At 36.6% G+C, this 23,422-nt stretch overlaps 1 protein-coding gene across 1 annotated transcript; it reads left to right on the forward strand.

Moving 5' to 3' along the window:
• The first annotated feature begins 2,231 nt into the window (after positions 1-2,231).
• Positions 2,232-20,076, forward strand: mtmr10 (myotubularin related protein 10). The gene is made up of 16 exons (XM_044138822.1): positions 2,232-2,933; positions 4,557-4,614; positions 7,871-8,010; positions 8,366-8,438; positions 9,017-9,159; positions 12,291-12,384; positions 12,492-12,639; positions 13,256-13,343; positions 13,520-13,608; positions 13,950-14,080; positions 14,213-14,282; positions 14,550-14,620; positions 14,730-14,902; positions 14,991-15,161; positions 15,937-16,119; positions 17,399-20,076. The coding sequence occupies exons 1-16, from the start codon at positions 2,877-2,879 to the stop codon at positions 18,002-18,004; spliced, it is 2,295 nt and encodes a 764-aa protein (XP_043994757.1). The 5' UTR covers positions 2,232-2,876; the 3' UTR covers positions 18,005-20,076.
• The last annotated feature ends 3,346 nt before the right edge of the window (positions 20,077-23,422 follow it).

The raw sequence follows: 23,422 nt of genomic DNA on the forward strand, positions 1-23,422 counted from the left end.
TAATGGAATCAATAGACGTCATTGTTGGGTCATAGTGTATGTAAAACAAGTTTTTTTGGTGATTAAAGGATAGATTAAATAAAAGGGTCTTAAAAATCCCTTTTATGGCGGCTCATATAACTGTAGGCCTTGTCTACTGATTACATCACAGTAAAAGGTCAAACAAAGCAGGGGAGCAACACAAAATCTACCTGCAACTAAATAAACAAACCAAACAACAAAGCTGATTAAGCAGTTCTTACTTACAGCACTCCACTGCTGATTATATGTCAGCTGCAATGAATATAAGATATATTATCTTGCTTCAGTTGATTTTGTTGCGTTGTTTCTTTAATACCTCACCTGACACAAAATAAAAAAAATACTAACGATACTTTCATGCAGTTATATTTATTTATTTATCTATTGCCATTTAAAGACAACTAATTTTTGGGACATATTGCATAAAATATACTAATAATGTCCAGATATTGGCCATTATCCAATACTAAAAACCATTTTTTGTGTTTTTGAATAAAATATCAATCAATCTGAGTTTTTCAGGCAACTAAAATCCATTTAAAATCTTCTTTAAAATGCCAATGTTTTGCTTCAGAAGTGCTTTACTTTTTACAACTCATGTCCAATCAGCCTGATTCCAGTCTGGACATGAATGTTGCGAGATGAGTTTTTGGGTGTAACCCCTCTAAAAGGCAACTTCATGTTTGCATTGCCTACACACGCATACACATACATATAGTTTTAGTGGGTTAGTCTTGTTTTTTTCATTTGGTTCTTGTTTCTTTGGGTGTACCAACATCTCACAGGACATTTGTTAATGTGCTGTGGTTAGCTAAACATCTGTCTTGTTCTAACTGTCAAATACAATGTGAAAAAGTTTGAATGAAGTAAAATCGACATATTTAGTTAGTCATCTGTCAGCAACTAAATGCGGCAAAAACTTCTGTTATGCCTTTCACGTGCTCTTTTGCCGCCATCTTGTGGACAAATGACTGCATTACATTAATTTGAAACAAAAACGAAAATTGAAAACTGAAAGGACTTATCAAATTCTATGAAGTTTTTTCTTGTAAAGTAATGAATGAATGAATGAACAAACCATAAACCACTCTCCATAATGTCTACAGTAACAGGTTCCTACTGTTAAAGGCCTCTCATTTTATTCACTGGTGGGCATTTCATTGCCTTTCAGTTGCTTAAAATCCGCCTTACTTTAAATGTGATAGTAGGTCAGTTAGGCCTGTTTTCTTTCAACCTAATAACCTGTCCTGTAAATGGCACTTCCTTGGCTCAAAATGCTTTGTTGATGTTAGGATGATAAACAAGTACTGATACTTAAATAAGCATGTTCAGAATGCTCTCTCTGAATGCACAACGGCTGGAAATAATAAAAATGCTGTCTGTTATTCGCACAGGCGCTACAAGGCTGCAAAAATAATTAATTGGAAAAAATATGTCCAATCCTAAATCATAGTAATATTTGATTTCAGGTGCAACATTAAATAGGGTCAGAATTAGACAAAAATTAGAACAAAATGTTAGAACAAAAAAGCCACCTGTGTCACCAATTTAGGATGATAGTGATTTTTTTGGCACTTTTTTGAGTGATTAGTACCAGTTGAGCATCATTAAATGTCACAGTCTACTCTGGTTATAAATAACTCTTGTCATTTATAACCAGAGGATCACCACATTCTGATGGCTATTTCAAAGAGGATCATCCGTGCTACACAGTTGCTTGTGTGTTTGAATAACTTCACTACAATGGCTCTCAGTTCCATCTCAGATAAAGTTTCCAACACCTTACTGATTGTATTTTCCCAATGAATTAAATCAGTTCTGAAAGCAAAAGTAAGTCCAACCTTTTGCAAGCAGCTACTACTTCACTGCCAAGCTGAATGTGCCATCATAATCCTGCAGTGAGGAAAGGGAGATGAAATCACAATTTATCAGGTGCATGGAAGAGTCTAAAAATGGTATATTAATTTGTCAGGAAAGGACAAGATTTAAAGGAGGATTACCTTTTATTTTCTTAGTCTTTTATTTATTTATTGTGGCAGACAGAATATCAAGACAAAGCAGAATGAAAATGCCAAACAAAAGTTAAAGCCATGGGAAGATAGACAAGAAAAAAGGATTACAAGCTTCCAAGGTAATCCCTCAGAGCCCGATGGGATTTGTAGTCCATGGGTGGTGTACTACATAGTAAAATATTCGCTGTTTTCTCTTGACAATGACACGCAGGTTAGTATGTACTGTACCGTGTACTCGTTGACATAAAGTTAGCTCTTAATACAGGCAGAGTGTGAGCGCCGTCTTGTGCTAACCTGACAGAAAGTTGATATCGGAAAGTCTCGGTGGAGAGCAGCGCCGGAGCCCGGAAGCAGGGCGGGACCTCGGCTCTTTATAAACATGGCCGTCAAGTCCTTCGTAGCGTCAGGTACTGCGTTGGCTGAATAGCTGGACTTTAAGGAAGTAACTGGCGGGGATCTTATGCAGTAACAGGTGTAAAGAAAAATGTAGGCCACTAAGTGACGCATTAATCTATTCTAGCGGTCATATATCTGCGTGGAAGCGGTAGTGACAAACTTCATTTAGTAGTTTGCGCTAGCTAGCTAAACGAGCTAACGCCGCCGTCTGAACGGTAACTTCTGTCAACTTTTTCCTGCCAGCCAGAAACTGTCTGCTTATCGACATGGAGGAGTGTCGTCGTTCACCCAGAAAGGCTCGATGAATATTTCACACTCGGACGGCTTGGATTAAGTCAGCGACGGCCTGAGCGAAACTTTCCTGGATTTATTTGTTTCCATTGCTGGCAGGACCTAAGCACTTGTTCATTTTCTGTTTGAAGACCAGTAACACTCCGGAAATAAACAATGTTTTCTGGCAAGCCCATGAAACCAACCTTCAAGTGTTATCTTCCTCCTGCGCAGGTATTTTTTGTATTTTATCAGAGATTGCGAAAGGGCACATTTTGCATGCATGCATAATATTATTGCCAGTTAAGTAAATCTAAAACTATTTTAATCTGAACCTCTCCTTCTGTTTGCAGTTGGTTGAAGTAGTGGAAAGTAACTTCTTACTTTTCTTCAAGTAGCTTCCCGTTTTTGTGCTTTGACTTGTACATCTTAAATGGAAACTTTATTTTGTTTGGTGGCTTGAAAACTTTGTATAGAAGTGAAAAGTCGACATTCAGCAAAGTTGAAGTCACAATTGCAACTATGTTTTTTTTTTCAACAAAAAGTTGATGACAGGTTCCCATTCATTTATTTTATTTCATTAAAAATAAACCACGCCATCAAAATTCTTGCTAAAAATATAGAATTTCTGTCCCATTCATTAAATTATTCAAAACAATTATAAATGCATGGTCCATTACTTTGGGGAAGGTTTTTGTTTTTAATAAAACTTTATGCTTTGATGGAGAAATGTGGCCAATCCTGGCGTTCCTTTATTTATATGAGGATTTCCAAAACATTTACCGTCATCAAAACTCCGCAAGCACATTCTTCTTTATTGATGTTTATAGTTTTTAGGAAAGAATAGCGGATAAGGGCTCAAAGAAAACCAGAAATGAATATAAATCAAGAAAAGTCCAGGCGGTGCAGTTCTATTTTTAAGAAGTAAGAAGAAGTTACTTCTTCTTTTTTTTTTTTGTGTTATTTTAGTTAAGCATAGAATGTTTTAAAAAATATCACTAGAAATAGGTAACTTTTAATCTGTTACCCAGTTGATAGAAATAAATACATCGTCATTGTTCCAATACTATTGAAATCTTTGCATTCACTTTCACCACTGATGTCCGGTGACAGTTGTAGACCTTCGGTTGCTAAATTAGGCTGTTTTATATTCATTTCTTGACCTTTGTGGTTTTGAGGAAAAAATCTTCACTATGTTCGTTTTATATTGTGTGTATTCCAGAAACCCTTGAGTGAATGAAGGTTGTAATTAGTCTTGTTTTGTAAACTTATGCAATGTTTTTCCTCAAACAGCTTGGTCAAGGGGTTTGTTTACAGGCTCCGAGGATCAGCCCAAACAAAACGTGTTTGTCTGGGAAAGGACAAGACACGTGCTTCACTTTCTTTGTAATTTCTCATACTGTCATGCAGCATATTTTAGAAAACGCCGCCGTCTGAACGGTAACTTTAGAAAGCTGGTAACATCCTTAAAGTCTCTGTTTCATTTTAACTCTCTTCCTGGATTTTAAACAAATCTAAAAAATAAAAACAACTCAACTCTTTTTTTTTTCTTTCTTTTTTTTTTCCATTAATTTTGGATATTTAAAATGCTGCTGCATGAACATTGTGAGGGAAAAAGAGCGTCTTTAGCTGAATGTAATAAGTCCATGGTAGTTGTGTGTCATGAGTCTCACTTTAAGTATTGTAAGCTGAACTGAACCCAAGTACATCTAAATTATTTCAACTTTCAGGACCAAGTTCTATTTCATTTATATGTTTAATACATTTTGACATTAATTGTGATGCTATGTGACATAGTAAAGAAGTATCAAGTCATCTTGTTTCTAACCCTGATGTTCTTCTCTGTGTTTTCCACAGAATGACGTGAAGAACAATATTGAACCACCTGTTAAGTTGGAGCCCAAGTTCCTTCCAGGTTAGTTTGTTTTCTATGTTTCAAAGAACTGAACCATATTTCAGCCAATCAGTTTAGATTTTCAACAAGGAAGTGAAGTATATCAATGTCTTAATTAAAGATGGTATTTGTCTGTGCTGTCTACAACTCCTCTTTGCTTAGGCTCACCAGCAAGCACGATGCATGCTTGTTTTTTGGTGTTTTTGATTTAGTGGTAAAAAAGTTATAACCTGTAATGAATAATCAGGATATCCATTCGTGGGGTCTGATCAGATATGGTTAATCTCAAAAGCCATTTGTGCTTGGTTTGGGTAGCAAGTAACTTTTGTCTAAAATACATTTCAAGGTGAAAACAAGCAACCTTGTAAACACTTTGCAAAAAACATTTTCCTTGCCAGTAGGTTCCATCTATGAAAAATCCCACCAGTGATTTTTTTTCTTCTTTTCATCTTCAGCTATGTCAATTTTAACATACCCATTTCTGTCTTCACTTCTTTGATGTAGTACTCGTATTCCAGTGGTATGTGATAAATATCCTCTTTCTCAAATGTACTTCCTTAAACTCACATCAGCAGCACAAATGATTTTTCTTTTCTCTTGGTTGCCCTCTGAAAAGCAATACCTGTGTCAAAAATGGACAGATGAAATCTGATATTCTAAACCGATTCATTATTTTTGACTCATTTTCTTACTGGCACCTTTAATCTGCAGGGCCTAATTAGTAGTATAAACCATGTAACTTGCTGCAGAGAACCTTTTAAAGGCATGAGGTGTGGCTACCATGTGCACAACTCAAAAGTAGTTATTCCAGTTGACACAAAAGCTTTTTGCTTGAAGTGGCTTAAAAAGATTAGGTGGCCTTTAACTGTAACAAAGTGAGTCATACTATTAAACAGGAGCGTAATGCTGAGTGTCATGATTTCTTGTCTTAAACATACCTAATGTTTTCACTAGATAAAGAATCCTTTTCATAAAATATTTGCTGCTTATGAATTACAGTTGAAACAGATCTGCTGTCTTCAGCGGATTTTTTTTTTTTAGTGATTTATTTAGTTAATTTTTGGATATGAGGTTGTAGTGCTGGGTTCTTTCTGTGTATGGTTGCTTGTCCTGTTTTCTCCGAGTTGACCTGTAATGACCTCATAAACTGTCTGGAGTATATTCTGACTCTTTCCCAACGCAAGCTGGAAAACAGGTCACCAAGCGAATACATCATTATCTGCGTCCCAAAAAATAGTTTATGAGCATAGTGCATCTTAGTGTTGTCTTTAAAGAAAGCAGTAAAAAAAAAAATCTTCAATATTTTGGCATTTATTAAATTAAAATCAGCTTAATTTGCCTAACTGATGGGATTATTAACTGGATGTAATTTTGTACTTTACATTTTTGAAATATTCTTTGGTCACATTTTGCATAGAACAATATATTCTGTTGTCAGACCACATTAGTTTTTATTCGCCTGATACTCTGAAGGTATTTGCACAAAATGGGTTTTTGTTTTTGTGTCGCCCGGGTTTGCAGGCAAACCGGGCTTCCTTTGAAGTGGTGGCAGTGACTCCACCCAGTCACTGTACTAAACAAGCCCGAGGTGTTTACTGGTCATGTGATGGACATGGATCGTGTTGCTCTTTACGATTTGTGTTGTAATAAATGTGGAAAGGCACACGGGGTTTATGGTGCAAGGCCCATTACGGTTAAAAGACTGATTCAGCAGGGAAGGGTGGAAACCATCCGGCTCATATGTGGACATTTTGCATGTGTGTTATTTGACCTTTGACTTCAGTTTTTGGTATATATGACCTTTTTTTTTTTTTTTTTTTTTTTACCACAATACTCAAGATGTATAGAATATATATTTATGAATAAACCTTTTTTGCATTGTTTACATTTTACTCGTATGAAGAAAATGCACAGTGAAGTTATTGAAGATACTATTTTCCTGCATTCTTCTTCCCGTCTTCTTCGATTTGAGGCGATGTCACGTTCCAGAGGAGTACAAGACTGCTGCACTAGTTGAGCTTGTTTGTGCAGATGCTTTTTATGCAGATGCTTGTGAAAATCTGTTGAAAGTTCACACAGTAGTTTTCATAAACTGAAATCAGATAATTCAGGGTGAACTACTTTTATTTGCTTTGTCAGAGTGAAGTCTGTGCTAAATCTAAGAAGCAGATGTTTAACTTGTGTTGGATTTGATTGGACAGCAAATAGAGCAGAATCACAAAGATTGTCAGCTATAACAAGCCCATTGGCTGAAGTCTTCCTTTAGTCTATTGTTTTATCTAGATTTTCTTTTGAGGAAATTCCCGTCACAACATTTTGTGTGCCATATTTTTTGCAAAGAACTTAAAGAAATGTAATAAAATCAACTTATAGAGATGCAACTGTTTTTATTTTTCACATAACGTGTCTACTAGATGTCTGAAGTGCAACAGGTTCGATAAAAGCAAATTCTCCATTCTGGATACATTTGACTGAAAATTGTTCTGTTTTGAAAACTGCATATCTGAATATTTGTCAGGTCAGATATCGCTGTTAAAATTAAGCATTTATTTTTTTGGGAGTTTAATGTTTTTACTCTTGAAGATGAATTTTCCTCCTTTTTATTTAGCAAACATCAAGTTTTGAGTTTGGCTAATGATGTCAAATATTTCGGTCATTTTCTGAGGAGTGATGCCTGAGATGATGATGTTGATGTGAAGCGACAAGTGTTGTAAGTTGTACACGCAAGCTATGGTAATATGTTGGCATGGAAATCTAGCACGTAGAGATGAAGTGGAAAAGTCACTGTTTGCACCTGGTTTTATAAGGCTCAGCTGTGATTACGCTGTAATGAAGAAACGGCAGGTAGCCTGTCAGGACGCTTTTATAATCCTCCTCAGATTTACACGTTGGACATCTGCAAGTGTCATGAGTAACATACCGACTTTTTATGCTTTGCTGAGGAATTTCACGTGTAAATTTATGTGCTGCTTGGATTTATCAAACAACTTAATAATATGAGCTCTGACAACTGCTACACCTAGGGATGTTAGTTACTTCTAGCTTTTTTAAAACATTGGAATAATTGTTTATCTGCTTTGTCATGCCTCCCATTACTGGTCGATTTTATATATATATATGGTATGAACTACTTTTTGTCTCGAAACAAATCTTTGTCATGTACTTGTTTTTGTTCATCATTGAACGCTCCATAATTTGCTGAATTAAATCGTAGCTTCAAACTGTATTTAAATTTTGGTGGGGGGGTTTCTTTTGTCTTGCGTCTTGTTTTTCTCAGGAGAGATCATCGTAAATGAGGTGAATTTTGTGAGGAAATGCATCGTCGGCACCGACAGCAGCCAGAGTGACCTCTGGGGGAGGTTGATATGCACCAACTTTAAGGTTTCTTTTATTCCTCAAGAACCTCCGCCTAAGCAGGTATTTGTTCAGACTTTTTGTTGTTGTTGTGGCATTTCATTTATATGTTATTTATGACATCATGCAGCATTTTTTACCTTACTCATACAGGCGAATGTTGATCTTGACTTAGTTTTTATGTCTGATGTATATTTTTAGTCCTTGTAAACACAACCTTATTTGTACATCAAGCTCATTTAGAAAAAGAGGAAGAAATGCTTCCCTTTCGGTGATAGCACAAGAAGTGAGAGCTGACGTCATTTCCATGTATGCGACAGATTGTTGGCCTGAGACAAAATGGAGCCTGAGCATAATTCAGCTGCACAGCAAGTGGTATTTAAGTGTGTATATTTTAATTTTGTTGTTTTCACTGTAGAAATCCCAGTTGTCCCACCTCCTACTTGGACAGCAAGACATCTCCCTCACCTGCCTTGATCAAGTAGTAACAGGTACAACAGAAAGTACAGATGCATGTTCTGTTTCCTTATTTATAACCTTTTTTAAAAAAAAAAAAAAAAAACCCTCCTCAACTAGAGTCCAGAATTGAAGTAAAAGGGTCCATCTTGTTTTTCATTAGTGCGTGGGCATCTTGGCTTACTGGTGTCGGCTATTGTTGTTTTTCCTGGTCAGCAATCTGATAACATGTGATGTCAGGGTGAGTGCAGTGTTCAGTTGCACTGCAGCCTGGCTTACGTTTCTGTATGTACGGCATTGATGCAGTCTGCTGACGCTGCAAAGGCAAACCACCAGAAAATGGTTTGTTGAGTTACAGTCAGACAGAGACTTTCATTTACTCAGCTTGCTTTTCAGCCGTTTTACATGAGCACCTAACATCAGATTTAAAAAAAAAAAAAGAAGAAAAAAACGTATGAATTCAAGCATTTTTAAACCAGTGAGCCTACATTTGTAAGACTTTATACATAAAAACTTTCTGTTTATGCCTTTAAACATTCTTCAAGTCATACTGATGTTCATACTGTTAATAGTGCTTCGCTCTGTTTGAGTACTTCTTATCTGTCTCTCTCAGTTAATGATACAAGGGGGAAGAAGAAAGTCTTGGGTTCCAACCAAAAGCTGAAGTTCAACCCAATGGAGCTTATTCTGTACTGCAAAGACCTGCGTGTAATACGATTCTGCTTTGACGAGGCTGGGCCTGAGAGCGCCAAAAAAGTGAGTGAAATTGAGTTTTACTTCAATCTCTGTGACAAGGTTGCTTCTACAATTAGGTGACTAGATTTATTTGAGTCATCTAAACTGGTCAGAGGAGAGGAAATTTTATTAAAATACAAAAAAAAAATCTTTTTCACAATCTGAACCAACGCATGGAATATTTGTTCTAACATTTTTAAGTAATATAAATGCCACTCGTGCATTAAAACATAAGTACATCATCAGCAGGGTTTGGCTCCTTATTCTCTTCTCTGGAATACAGACTTTTCAGGATAAAGATCTTCGTCGAGAAAAGAATGTTTGTATTTAAGCTGAAGGAGAAAGGTGTCACTTTTCTTACTGTTTTTAAAGATGGTTTAATATTTAACAGGAGGTGTAACCTGCACACCAAAACCCCAGGACTGCACAATAAAACCATGCATTTAAGCAACACTTTCCTGTTGCATTAAAAGAGAATAAAAATGACAAATTTGATGACAAAAATTCTATGTAAAACAGTTAAAACCATAAATTTTCATACTCTTCAGAAATATATATATATATATATATATATATATATATATTTATTTTTTTTTCCCCCTTAAAATCTGATTAAAGTTTCGCTGGATTAAGTCGAAAGGATTACTAAAAAACATTTTTGATTAAGTACATTTGTGAACATTTCACACCAAAAAGCATTTTTCTATGCAACATGAGCACATCTTCTTGACAAACGATACCATGGCTTGTAGAGCTGAGTGATATAATTAAAACATGATTTATGATAATGTTGCTCAATGTTGCAATGATGATATAACATTTATAAAACAAAGAATAACAGTTCTACTGTCTTCTTACTTTGGCTTCATTTCAAACATAGATTTCAGCTAGTGAGTAGTTTGTCCAGCTTCTAGACTAAAGCAAAATGCTCTGTTTTCATGGTTTTATTTACAAAGTTGCATCTGGCCACATCTGCTGTTCCGGTAAAGGAAATCACGTGTAGTTTCTTAATGACTTGACCAAAACATGTGGATTTCCTCCCAAAAAATGTGACAAAGTACATCGCAGGCATTCAGAGGCTGAATGCCTGGACCTTACTGTATATAATTATCTAATATTTATTTGCAATTTTAGTATTGCCTAGTCATTTTATGGTGAGGATAAAATTCTTCTTTATTGTGCAACTCCAATGACTAGATGTGTATAAATACATGAACGGATGAGCTTTGAACTTTTAGGCATTTGGATTTTGTACTAAAACACGATTAAGACTTTTCATTTTCGGATGAAAATTATTTTCATCCGATAGCTCAGATGACTGCTTTGGTTGTTGTTGTTTTTTTGTTTTGTTTTTTAATGCAAATTATGATTTATGATGTTTTAATACATCAATGGGTCTAAATTTAATGTGGAATCAGAAACTTAAAAAGTTGTTCAATCATCTGAGCTTTTTCAAATTGTTTGGCTTTCCAAGACCTCTGGCTTTCTTTCATTATTAAGAATTAGCAGGTAGAGATCATGAACACTGACTGAAAAGAGGGCAAGTTTGGCTGAATTAATGTCTGGGAGGTGTAGAAAGATGTTTAGTGTGTGTAAATAATTTCTGTTAAATACTCAAGTCTTGCTTTCGACTCTTGTTTAAGATGAACAAAAATAAGCAGCTTTTCTTTTGCCTGCAGTGCGTGATTATTATCTTTTCCTCAATTGGGTTTTTGTTCCTCTTGTGGTCTTTATTTCGTGCTGCTGACAAAGATTCTCCTTCCCTGATTTCAGCTTTTGAACTCTCTGCACATGCACAGTCAGTCTCTCTCAGTGTAACCATCAGTGTCACTGTGTGCCACAACAACGTCGCCCAAATCTGTTCTTACAGCTGCGTCACATTCCATGCGAGTGGAAGTGACTGATTTTTGCAGGATGTGTGTTCATTAGCTAAACAACAAAGGGACATTGAGAACAATGCTCACTCAGGGTGAAGGAAGTAGAATTTGATCCTGGTACTTGGAGGAACTGGCAGCGTGAGGCAGCCTCATCCCCAACACAGTGAAGCGCCAAACAGATGTTTGTTTTCTCCACACCAGTTCTCAGTTTTGGGGGTGAATTCAGGCTGCTGTGACGCAGTGAATGCCGCAGTTCCCATCCTGAAAATCTGCAAAATCTTTTTTTTTTTAAAGAGGAGGAAGAGTTCATTTAAGAAGCAAAAATTCAAATGAGCTCAAACGTTAAGAAAACAAACCATATTTTTACTGTGGAGCTGTTGTGAAAGTTTGAGCTGCAGAAAAATTTGGTCATTTGAATTTAATGTATAATGCCTCCAGCTTCTTACTTTGGAGCTTCCTCACAAAACCAGTGGATTATACAGCACATTTCCTTACATTTATTTAAATAGCTCCATGTCTGTTGTCAGCTGGGAGTAATTTCACCTCAGGTATTGGAGCAGCATGTACCTACGCCACGGCTGACAAATTGTGGGGTTACTGCTTTGAACAGAGAGGCACAACTTGCTATTTGAACGTCTCTTTTTGCCAAACATGCAGTTGTTAGCAGTAGCTTTACGACAGTATAAAACAGCGAAATCTTTCCTTTAGCGTTGGGCACTGACACAGAATATGTCTGCCCTCGCTTACTGTTTGGGTTTATTGATGGACACCCCGTCCATAATTACAGTATGGACCTAAGACGAGGCCCTGTTCTTTTTTTAACCCTTTGACATATGGAACTTGCTGTTCTATTATAGCTCCTTTTTTTTTTTCTTCCCATAGGAAATTACAGAGCAGGGAGCTGCCTTTTCTCTATAGACACACACCCCCACACACAGAGTCTTTTTCTGTGTCCTCTCGTGTTATTCACAACTTTACTACTGAATAGACGGCTTTGTTAGACTCCAGTAGAACCTCTTTCTATGGCTCTGCTAGAGTCTAACAAAGCTCTGCTCAGGCCTGTGAACCCAAAGCTGTGTCTTACACTCAGACGTTTGCTTCTTTAGGGTTTATTTATGGCTCTGTTTTTATGAATAAAGCATTTTCCTCCGAGTTCATTGTAGTCAGTATGAGCCTGGTCGTCTTTAAAAACAATAATTAAATTGTTCTATAGTGCTACTGCTGTGCAGTGCTGCTTTAAGTTGCCGAATGTATTTTTATCTTTTCTGAATATAGGTTTGCCTCGCCATTGCCCATTATTCACATCCAGCTGATCTTCACCTGCTGTTTGGCTTTGAATATCAAGGACTAAGATATCACCAATCTAAAGGTAACGATAAACAAATATTACCTGATAGATTCTGTTTTTAAGTTTGCATTATTTTTACAGAACTAAATGCTTGTTTTTTTTGTTTTTGTTTTTTTTTTAATCTCCAGGGGACCTAGTCAATGGCTCCAACCCAAATGGAGGAATCCAGACACCAATGTTTGACCGCCCCTCTGACTGGGATCGCGAGATTAAGAGAACCGGGGCTTCGGAGTGGCGGGTTTGCTCCATCAATGAGAAATATGCCATCTCTGAAAGGTTTTCAGATCATGTTTTATTTGTTATGTAAAAAATATCTAACCCTCTCGCAGATAACTTGAGATGAGCAACTATTTTTTTTTTTAAATATATATTAAGGTTCTTTACGCAGATCAGTTTAACTTACATTTCTAGGTTGTTTAGAAAGAGTCACATTGAACTAATTCAGCCGACATTGATTGTTTTATTTTTATATAGAGTCCAAATTAAACAGCTGAGAGACGTACACACCTCCGTTATCTCAGAAAAGAACCGATGTTGAAAACACTAGGCTTCAACCAATATTTTTGAATAGTTTTTAACTCGCTATTTAAAATGCTAGAAGGTTGTTTAGAGGATAAAGAGTGTTAAAGGTTCCTCTGGTGTGGTGGAAAATTACGCCCCTTGTTTTGAATTCCTTATCCTTGGTATTAAACTCGTGTGTTGTCTCTGCCTGGCAGAGTTTTTCATCCAGACCTGCTTCGTTATTGATTGTCCTACAAGCTCTCTGTATCGTGGACAATATGAGTAAACCTGATTGAGTGATTTCACCTGACAGTGCTTGGTAAAATAGTTTTTTTCTACAACAGTTGTTTTCTGAAGATGTTTTACTTTGGTTTTCTCTTAACTCCTTCAGTCTTCCGGAGTACATTGTGGTCCCAGTTTCTTTGACAGATCAGGAACTAAAGCAACTATCATCGTCGTTTAATGATGGCCGCGTGCCTGTAAGTAAAATCTGATATCTTTACTGATTATGTGCTCTTTTACAAGCTGAAATTATTGGTAAAGCTATAATTCTGTTCATTTGATTCAAATTAGTTCCTGCTAATAAAAAAATTAATGTAGTTTATAATGTGTTTTTTTGTTTTTTGGGGTTTTTTATGTGTATTTCTGTTTGCAGCTGTGGTGCTGGAATCACAGGAATGGGAGTTCTCTTGTCCGCATGGCGGGCCAAACAGAACCGCTGGCTCAGAGGAAAACTGAACTGAAGTAATACAAATCTGTCTGCTTCTTTTACTTGGTTAAGGTCAATATTCGAGTTTATGAGCGCTACAAACATTTTTATAGATACCAGAGTACATCTTTTACTTCTTGTCTAATCTCCACCATATGCTTATTTTGTAAACTTTTAAGACACTTGACTTGATAGTTATTAACTGGAAAATAGCACTCATCATGTAGAGTGGTAGTGTTTATCTAATCACTCTAGGTGCTAAATTGTTGTGCAATTTAGGGTTAGAACCGTATTCTGACAATTTAACTTATTAAATTGTCAGGATACTTATTGCCCACTTACAAAGGATATTTATTGTCTGTCTTGTTATTTATAGGATCTTCACAGCGATCACTAAAAGCCATCCGCAGCGGCGAGAAGTAACCTTTACAGATCTGGACAGGAATCTTCCCAACATCCAGGAGATCCAGAGTGCCTTCATTAAAGCCAGACAGATCTGCACTTTAGGTAAACTCTCTACTGACGACATAAGTAGCTTGGCATTTGTCTTGCGCAACTCATTGATGATGATAAATCAGAACTAAATGTCTTTTCCATGGAAGGTTGTTCAGAGTTTGGAGATTTGTTTTCTTTGTGCAGATCCTTTTGAGGAATCAGAAGAGAGATGGCTTTCATCCATTGAAAATTCACGATGGCTGGAGTATATCAGGTACACAAACAAGCCAACATCACTTCAAACTGGGATTTTTATCTGTACGAAATTATTCACAGGAAAATAGCTAATGGTAAGAAACAATTAATTCAGACTTTATTACGCTGCATTTGAGCTTTCTTAGTGGTTAAAAGTGAAAGAGAAAAGAATGTGAATTTTATATAAAAGTTTAAAGCTCATATTTCTGGACCATTTATTTAGGAATGTTTTTTTTCCTTTTGTGTTTGTATTTATTTTTGCTGTTTCTGTTTTTCTCTGGGCCAGGATGTTTTTAAAAGTCTCAGCTGAGACGGTCTACAACTTGGATGGGAAGAATGCCTCTGTCGTCCTTCTTGGTAATTGTCATTCAGCAGTAATGGGGCTACAATTTTTGTACATATTATGCGAGCCATGAGTTGCCTTTGAATATGTTTTAATTATCGTTTTGTTTTTATTCTTGTGCAGAGGAAGAAGACCGAGACCTGAACTGTGTGGTGTCCTCCTTGGTGCAGCTCATGTTGGACCCTCGCTATCGCAGCCTGAATGGATTTCAGAGTTTGGTGCAGAAGGAGTGGGTGATGGCCGGCCATCGCTTCCTGGACAGATGCAACCATCTGAAGAAGAATGACAATAAGGAGGTACACCTTTAAAATGCTGCAGTCATGAACATCTTCAGATATTCTTGGTTCTTCTCACTGGTTTATTTCCCTTCTCTTGGTCACACAGTCTCCGTTGTTCACCTTGTTCCTGGACTGCGTGTGGCAGCTGACCAATCAGTACCCGGCAGCATTTGAGTTCACAGAGGCCTACCTGACTGTCCTGAGTGACAGCATGTGGATCCCTCTCTTCAGTACTTTCCTCTTCAATTCTTCTAAACAGTGTACTCAGCTCTTACAGGTGAGAAAGTTTACATTTACTGAAAGTTTGTTGGCTTTCATGGATGCAATTACAAGCGTCGGCATGCATCAGTAATACTGCTTTAATAAATATTTTAAATGTGAAAATATAATGGAAATGAGAATGTATTTGAGGTTAAATTAAATTTAATCTAAAATGTTATTTCCGTATGTGCTTTGAATCATTTTTCAAAGCTAACCAGCTTTACGACGTGTTTATTTATCCAGATGATACAGTGATGCACAAGAAGTTGAATGCTGTAATGATTAGCTTGTGTCCACCAAAGTAGCCCACATAATAAAGAAATGTCAAATATTATCGCTGTATCTCAGCTTAATTTAACCTTTTTATGCAAAGGATTTTTTTTTCAAAAGTGTTTTTTAATTTTTTTAAGGCATAAAAATGTAGGTAAAAAATAAAAAATAAATTAAATGTTTTTTTCCAGGTGATCCATTGTAATTTTCTCAAAATACAAAGTTTTTATTTGGATAGTACATCAGTAGTATTGGTTTGTAGGGGTTACTTGATTTTTTTTTTTAACCTGGCCATCCACTTGAGCTTGCAGTGGATGGCCAGTAGTTGATGGTGTTTTGTATGATGCTCTAGTGTCCACTTCAGTGGTCTGTGTGTATTTATAACATAAAAATCCACCAGAAACACAAGAAAGTGGCTTTTAGATGCCTGTCGACTGCAGTGACCACAAAGCATGTCGGGGTCAATTATTTTAATTCATATTGTGTATAATACACATGGCAATGCTTTGTTTCCTTTGCAGGACTTTGCGAAGAGCAAAGCCATCCCTCCAGGAGAAAACCACGCAGCGTTCTTCCCTCCTGTGTGGAAATGGTCACAGCAGTTCTCCACCAGGGATCAAACCCTCTTCAATAACCCCATGTATGTTGGGAAAGGAGCTGCCTGTGTTCAGAATGGTGAGGTGAAAACCTTCCAACGCACAAAGGTAAGCAGTGGGCTGCTGCTAGTGTAACCTTTGGGGAAACCTATTTAGAGTTGGTGTAAATGATTGACTTTTCATGAAGCTCATTCAGAGAGTAAGCAAAAAGAAATGGGTAAAGAGCCATGCATGCACCCGAGTTTCTTCCATGTCAGGGACAGGCCCACAATTACTTGCACTTGTTAGCAAATCATCTGCATGAGGGATCTTTTTAATTTCTTCCTCATTTAATTTTTGTAGAGACTGTGAAGAAAACACTTATTCATGGATGATGAAAGCTCTGTTTATCTTGTTGATCCAAGGCTTAGATTCATAGATTTCTCTGTCTCCAACACATAAAGAGTCAGCTGTCAGTGTTATTGACATGTGATACATGACGATAAAATGTGGAGTTTTGGGAAAGTGAACTGTGTGTGTGTGTGTGTGTGTCTGTGTGTGTGAAAGAGAGAGAGTTGACAGCTGTAACACAGCTATTTATTCCCTTTCGTAGCATGTCATGTGATGTCTGTGTGTTCTGTGCTATGACTTTTTGTGCTTCATTAATTCACTAGTTTTATTATCTGCTGTCGTCAACATAGCTTTAGCTATTTTAATTTAATCTGATATATATGTGAACTCTTTCTGGTGAGGTAATTGGATTAAGTGAATATGATTCTCCCTGCGCATCAACACAAAGTCCAATAGAAAACGATCTACAGATTATTTTACTTTTCTCTTTTTTTTGTTTTGTTGTTTTTTGTTTTTTTCCTTCAAGAAATTAAGATTTAGAATTTTTCATAGGTACTTTTGGTTTTGTCTAAATTATGTGCACTTCTTCGAGTTTGTCTGTGCAATACCGTGACTTTAAAACTTATCCTTTTCTATTCATTTAACCCAGTCGGCTAAAAAAGTGACATTATATTTGATTCAGTTTATTATGAGGGTAAGTCTGTCACAATAAGTAATAACCAGTTAATTACATGATTAAAATGAGCTTGAGATGTCCTAATCAATTTTATTTAGTTTTGTTTGCAAGTGGCTTTTAGTTTTTTGCTGGTAAATGCCTTAAAGTTGAAAATGGTCTCAAAACCACAATATCATCATTTGTCTTAATTACTGGGACAATTTATGGTCTAGCAAAATTAATTCCTGCGACTGTCCTACATAAAGGACCTTAAATTAAAGTTAGAGCAAGTCCTCTATTGTGTGACATTAGTACCTTTATCGACTGATTCAGAAACTTTAAATAGTCTTGGGATCTTCTACCGTTTGACCTAAATCTATTCCCATGTTCTTTCTCCAACAGAAAGCTTTCAGTTCTACGGTGCGAATATCAAGCACATCACAGCGTAACGGCGTAAAGGGCGAGGAGGAGACGCTGCAGCGGCGGGCCTCTCTGGGGCTGAAGGCCGAATTCTCTCCAGTGAAAGATGAAAGCCCATCAGAGCGATTCTTCAGGGACTGGTTTTCTCGCCCTGCAGACCAGCAGGGAGTCCTGATCCCCTACGTCCTGCCCTCCCACGTGGTTCTCTGGAAGTTGTTCTTCCTACGCTGGGTTCCTGAGGCCTGCATCCCACACGGAGGCCCCGCCACCGTCTACCACAAGGTCTCCCTACTGGTTGATGAAATTGAGACCCTGCAGAACAAGCTCAGGCAGTACAAAGGTCCCAGTCCACACAGCACCCCCGTCCCGAGCCCAGGCGGACCCCCTTCTGCCCAACGGAGGATGTATTTCAAGGCCAGTTCTCCAGATGACCCCCCAACTTCACCCAATGTCCTTAACTCATCTTTTCCTTTCAACCCTGTGGGAAACCTGTGCCGGCGAAGCGTTCCAGGGACTCCGATTAGCAAATTTCTGAATGGAGCGAAGACCTGGCTCTCTACAGAGACTCTCGCTAACGACACTTTCTAAAAGATTTCTGTAACAGCGGATCACGTTACTTTCCATGACCTTTTACTAAACTGTCCATGCGTGTGCTGCTGACAAGTTAAAGATAACCCTTTACAGTTTCTACATTTACCAGAATTTGCACCATTGATGCTGCTTTAAAGCTGAGGTTATTCCTAATTTGAGGTGTAATTTGTTTGGGGATTAAATAATTGATTCTTATAGGAATAAATTAGGATCCTTTTAGATGCATCCTTCTTATTGGCCAGTACTTTTTCTGCAAAGTCTGTGGAAAAAAACAACAAAAAAAACAAGCATTTGTATAATATGCATAGGTTTTTCTTGAGCCTTTTAGTCCAGCAAAAATAAATGTGCCTTCTCATATCCATAACTCTGAGTAAAATTTTGAGATTTAACTTCATAATATACCTTTACCACAGAATTTAAAGTTCCTCCTCCAGGCCTTGCATATAATTTGCTGTGGGTTTTTAAAGCTAAAACATATTAAAGCAGAATTATAACTGTGCTTTTCTTAGTAGGAAAACAGATGTGTGAAGTGAGAGAATATTCTTTTTTTAATGCAGCAGCAGTGATGCAATTCTATGATCATAGATTCTAATGTTCCCGCCTGTTTTAATTTATTAAAAACATAAAAGAAATCTGTCCCAGTTGAGAAGAAATCAGCCCGGTGGTTAGAACAGAAACTATTTAGATGTAATGGGAACTTGAAGCAGTTTGCTGTAATGATTTTAATGGATCTTTTGCAACAAATGGTGTGGGATCAGGGCCCGACTTTGAACATGTTCAGACGTTGTTTTTGTACGTTGTGAGAACAAAAATCTGTGATAGACATTTCCTCTTCTGCTTTGCAGGGGGTTTCTGGTAAAGGCACTGAGAGGAAACCCAGTGAGGGCAGCTGAACGACTGAACAAATGACAGAAAAGGGACAAATTCTTTGAGTCAGATCAGTTTCTGGCATTTTCAAGGCGTCTCGTTGACATGATCCAAGCTAGAATATCTTAACAAAAATTGACATTTCCTCCCGAATTTGACATTCCCAGCACATGAAATTCATTGTGCAACTACAGCAAAAGTCTTAAGAGAATTAAATGCTTGTTTAGTTCAACAGAAAATATATTCTTGAACAAGCTTTGATCATTATCTGTAAAACAATGGAAAACCAGAAACAAAAGGTTATTCTATTCTCACAAATGAAAAAACTCATCCTGTGATTTCCTTCTTGCTTTAGACTGTATACTCTTAACATTATGTCTCTTTATTAGCAGCGGATGAACGACACTTTGGAGACTCGCCCGTAGAAATAAATAGTTTAGTCTTTATAATAAGAAACCAGCACCGTCTAAAATCTCAAAGGAAATGGTATTTATTGCAAACCACTTGCCACCTTTTTATTTTCTTCCAAAAGTGCATTAACACTGCATAACTAGATTAACTGACGACATACAGCAATCTCTTCATTCTTCAGCAATAACTGGTTCAGGTGTTTCCTATAATGTTTTATGTAAGTGCAAACCTGCTCTCCCAAATGCAATTTTTGCACTTTTTTCCCTCCCCCAGAATATAGAATGGAGTGTTATAAAGCAACTGTTGAGTACAATTTTGGCAAATATTATAAATACTGTATATTTGAAATATTTCTGTTCATTCTGATTAATGGTACTAAATAACTCTTTATTCTTGATTTAGTCTTTATATTTTAAGGAGATGTATTTATATGCAGTTTTTTTCCACTACTTTACATTGTTGCACTCTGCTGTAATCGTATGATGAAGCAAAGCTTCAGGCACTGTTTCAGACGGATGATCAGCAGATGGATTTATTCACTTATGCAAATGTTCTCAAAGAGGGACACAGTTACTTCTGCACACCCTTCGTGCCTTTCATGAGGAAGATTGACTGTTCTTTGTAACTATATTCTCACTCTGAGCTAATTTTGTTTCTAACACTTGTGACTTAGCAGAGCTGTAAATGTACTAGAGTTCAGGGGGTTTGCACTGAAGCTGTTTTTGCTAACGAAACATGTAGCTCAATTATGTATACCAGCAGCAAATAATTATACTAGTTTTCAAATGGAATGGTGGTCTTTTTGTTTTTATTTTATCGAGCTCTTATAAAAATCAAATTGTTTTTGCACAGACCATTTCAGCAACAAGGCATTTAAAAGTGCTTTCATCATAAAAATACAAAGTCATAAAACACACAGGGAACAATTGAAACATTACATTTAGTCAAGTGCCACTGTTTGTTTCTTTATTGATTGTTTTAATTAAATTAAATAAGAAGGGTCCCAGGATTGAACCTTGGGGTACCCCACATGTGACTTCTGTCTGCTGCATTGTAATTAAACTTATCAGATTTAGTTGGTAAAAATATCCTGGCCTATGTCGTATCACGGAAAAACATGAGAATATGTCAGATACAAATATCACTAACCAAACTTTATGTAGTAGTTAGGTTTGCAAAGAAATTAAAGCAGCAGCTGACTTGCCATAAATTTAGAATTGTGCTTGCTTCAGTTTAAATAGACCCAAATGAAATCCATAAGCATTTTGTTTTATGTTATGTAACAAAGTTCTCAGAATACCAAAGAAAAACTACATAGCTGTTTTTCAGATAAAGGAGAATCCTATGATAGTGCAGTGAGATCTCCACATTTGGTTCCATCTATTACTAATATTTTTATAATAATCCTAAGGACAAACTGAAAGAATTGCCAAATGGGTCAAATATAAAACTCAAACTAAACTGACAAAACTGTTTTCTTGGTTTATAATGTTGCCGTTTTCCAGCAGCCATGCTAACAAACTGATTTCACAGAGTACTGTGCTACTGGGTTCGCCCATTAGCTGTAAAATACAGTCTGAATAAAAGAAAACTGGAGTATTGGTGCAGGATGTTAGCACTGAGTTACTGTGGGCTGCACACTGCTACCTCGCAACCACATTACCCTAAATCCAGTGAGGTTTTATTCCCACTTTTTTCTCCTCTGTCTGCTGGACATGGCATCAGAACCTCAGTGATTCTGCAAAGCTCAAGTATTTGCTACAAATTAATGAATTATTTTTCAGTTTAGCACTGTTGTGGGCATAGTTTCTGTTTTCTAGCTGGATTTACCCAAAAACTCAAGAGCAGTGGCAGTGGAGCTAATGATTAATCTGCTACTTCTGTCACGTTACTCAGGATTCAGACTTTGCCTTGCTGCTGTTTCTCACAGCTAAACATCACACTGCTAAAACAGCATGTACTTGCTGACATATTTACTTTTCTTGTCCGGTAGTTAAACTATTCCTGTCAATGTGCTGCAAATAATCTACCCTGACACTCTGCTGCAGCTCCAAGGCTTTTCAGATGTTTTATTATTTCAGCACTGTTAAAGCCAAGTTGGTTTAATAACAAGAAAACTTCAATGTTTTGTGGAATTATTGCTGAAACTAACACAACAATTGGGGAATATAATCTGAAGAGAAACTAAAACGGTTCCCACAAACCATCTATTTCTTAGAATCGGGGTTTTTAGTTTTGTTTTGTTGTTTTAGATTTTTCTGTTAGTTTTTACAACATTAAGTGGCTCTCTTCCCCTCAATTCAATAGAGGACACAATGCAGAAGATTTGTCAACTCAAGACTGCTTAACTTGTTGATGACAACTTGAACATTATTTCCTGTTGTTTAAAAAATGAACTAAAGAATGTGAATGGTAAAGCTTTGTTATGCATCCAAAATGAAGATGCATCTAAACCCAGTCCAAGAACAAAAAGTACAGTTGATTATCCGGAAGTAAAAGAATCCGAGGCAAGACAAAATAAACAAAATAAATTGTAAAATTCTACATTTTGAATGCTTGTGTCTTTATCTCTATGACTGAATCCAAATTACCATAAAAATTGGATGATATATATGTAATATATAAAATATAAAATGTAATTTTTGATTTAGTGTACCAAACATGAAAGTCATTATTTAAGTATAAACTAAAATAAATAAAAACAATCTTTTCTTTTTTTTTTTTTTTTTTTTGCAGTTTGGATATTTATCTTTTGGACACAAATCTGGGATCACTTTTTCAGTAAAGCATTTTGTTTTTGTTTTCTTCAAATTTCTAAAACAATCAAATCAAATGTCAAACTGGACATGATTCTGTGAAAACATATTTCTTACAGGAAATCATTTCAGAACACAACACTCCAGCTCCCCCTGCTGTGTGTCATTTAAGTCGCTTTATGAAATCAATGTGTGAAAAACTCTAATGGACTCTAGCACAGAGTCAAAAATGAACTATTCAAGCAATTTTGACTGAACTAAGAGTCTACACAGACTTGTTCGGCATTCATCCTTCCACTTGAAAGCGGAGGTCGATTGCTTTTTCCTTCACCATCCATGCTGTTAGCTTTACCTTTCATTGTGTGTTTTATATTTCTTCTAAATTTATTTTTGATCTGATGAGTCTGAAGCATTACGCAACAACTTTGCAGCTTTGTGTGGTTTTTTTTTTTATATCAGTTGTGGGTTTGTGCAGCTGATTTGTCTCCATGTACAGAACCAGGCATGTATGCTTCATGAAGATGTGTCAAAAAAAAAAGAAAAAGGTAAATTCACTTTCTATTGCTCTAGAATATTATCACATAAGGTTTCTCTGGACAAATTGTTTCCTTAATTAAACTCAAAATGTGAAACTCAAATGCACTGTTCTGTAGATTCCTGTCACACAAAATGATGTATTTCTAGTAGGGGATGGAGAGGTGAGGAGTTCCAGTTAGTTTGGATGATTATGACCTACAGGTAATGAAAATCCAAAATGTAGTTTCTTAGAAAATTTTAATATAAGGCTGTTAAAAACAGAAATAAATTATAGCCATAGTAGGATCTGTACTTTCAAGGAAAAGATTGCTGGCTTGACAGGAGCAGAAACACAGAGTTCTGTGTCCATGCATGTTGAATGAAAATTGAGTGGAAGGAAAACGTGTAGCAGAAATTGCACAAAGGGGATAACAACAGCTTTAAGAGGATTTTGAACCAAAGCCCATTAAAGAACCAGAACTTTAAAAGCCACCACACAGAGAGATCCAGGACATGTGTAATAAATATGCAATAATCATTGCTTTCCATGTGTTAATCCTGAGCCAGAGACAAAAGACTGGACTCTGACTTGGGGGCTCAAAGTACTCTTTTCAAGAGAAATTACATTTAAAAAAATGAAATGCTATGTTTAACCACCATGGTATCACAGAGTTTCATGTCCAGAATAACACTGAGCTGCAAGATACTGTAAAAGCAATACAGGTTTTTACTAACCCCTCAGCAAACCTACAGGCTGATACCTTCCGTGCTAAGCTGCATTGATGCAATAATTTAGGAAAAGAAGCCCCAGTCAAGCATACTCTGGGCATACTTTTCAGTGGACTTTTTAAAATCAGTCTTCCAC

This window comes from Gambusia affinis, linkage group LG02, assembly GCF_019740435.1.
Source record: "Gambusia affinis linkage group LG02, SWU_Gaff_1.0, whole genome shotgun sequence".
Lineage (NCBI taxonomy): Eukaryota > Metazoa > Chordata > Actinopteri > Cyprinodontiformes > Poeciliidae > Gambusia > Gambusia affinis.

Bases quoted from the DNA above. Each gene is read 5' to 3' on its own strand.
- mtmr10 (XM_044138822.1), top strand. From the start codon at position 2,877: ATGTTTTCTGGCAAGCCCATGAAACCAACCTTCAAGTGTTATCTTCCT. The intron at 8,011-8,365 runs GTATTTGTTCAG...TTTTCACTGTAG, and splicing joins AAGAACCTCCGCCTAAGCAG to AAATCCCAGTTGTCCCACCT. The intron at 14,081-14,212 runs GTAAACTCTCTA...TTCTTTGTGCAG, and splicing joins CAGACAGATCTGCACTTTAG to ATCCTTTTGAGGAATCAGAA.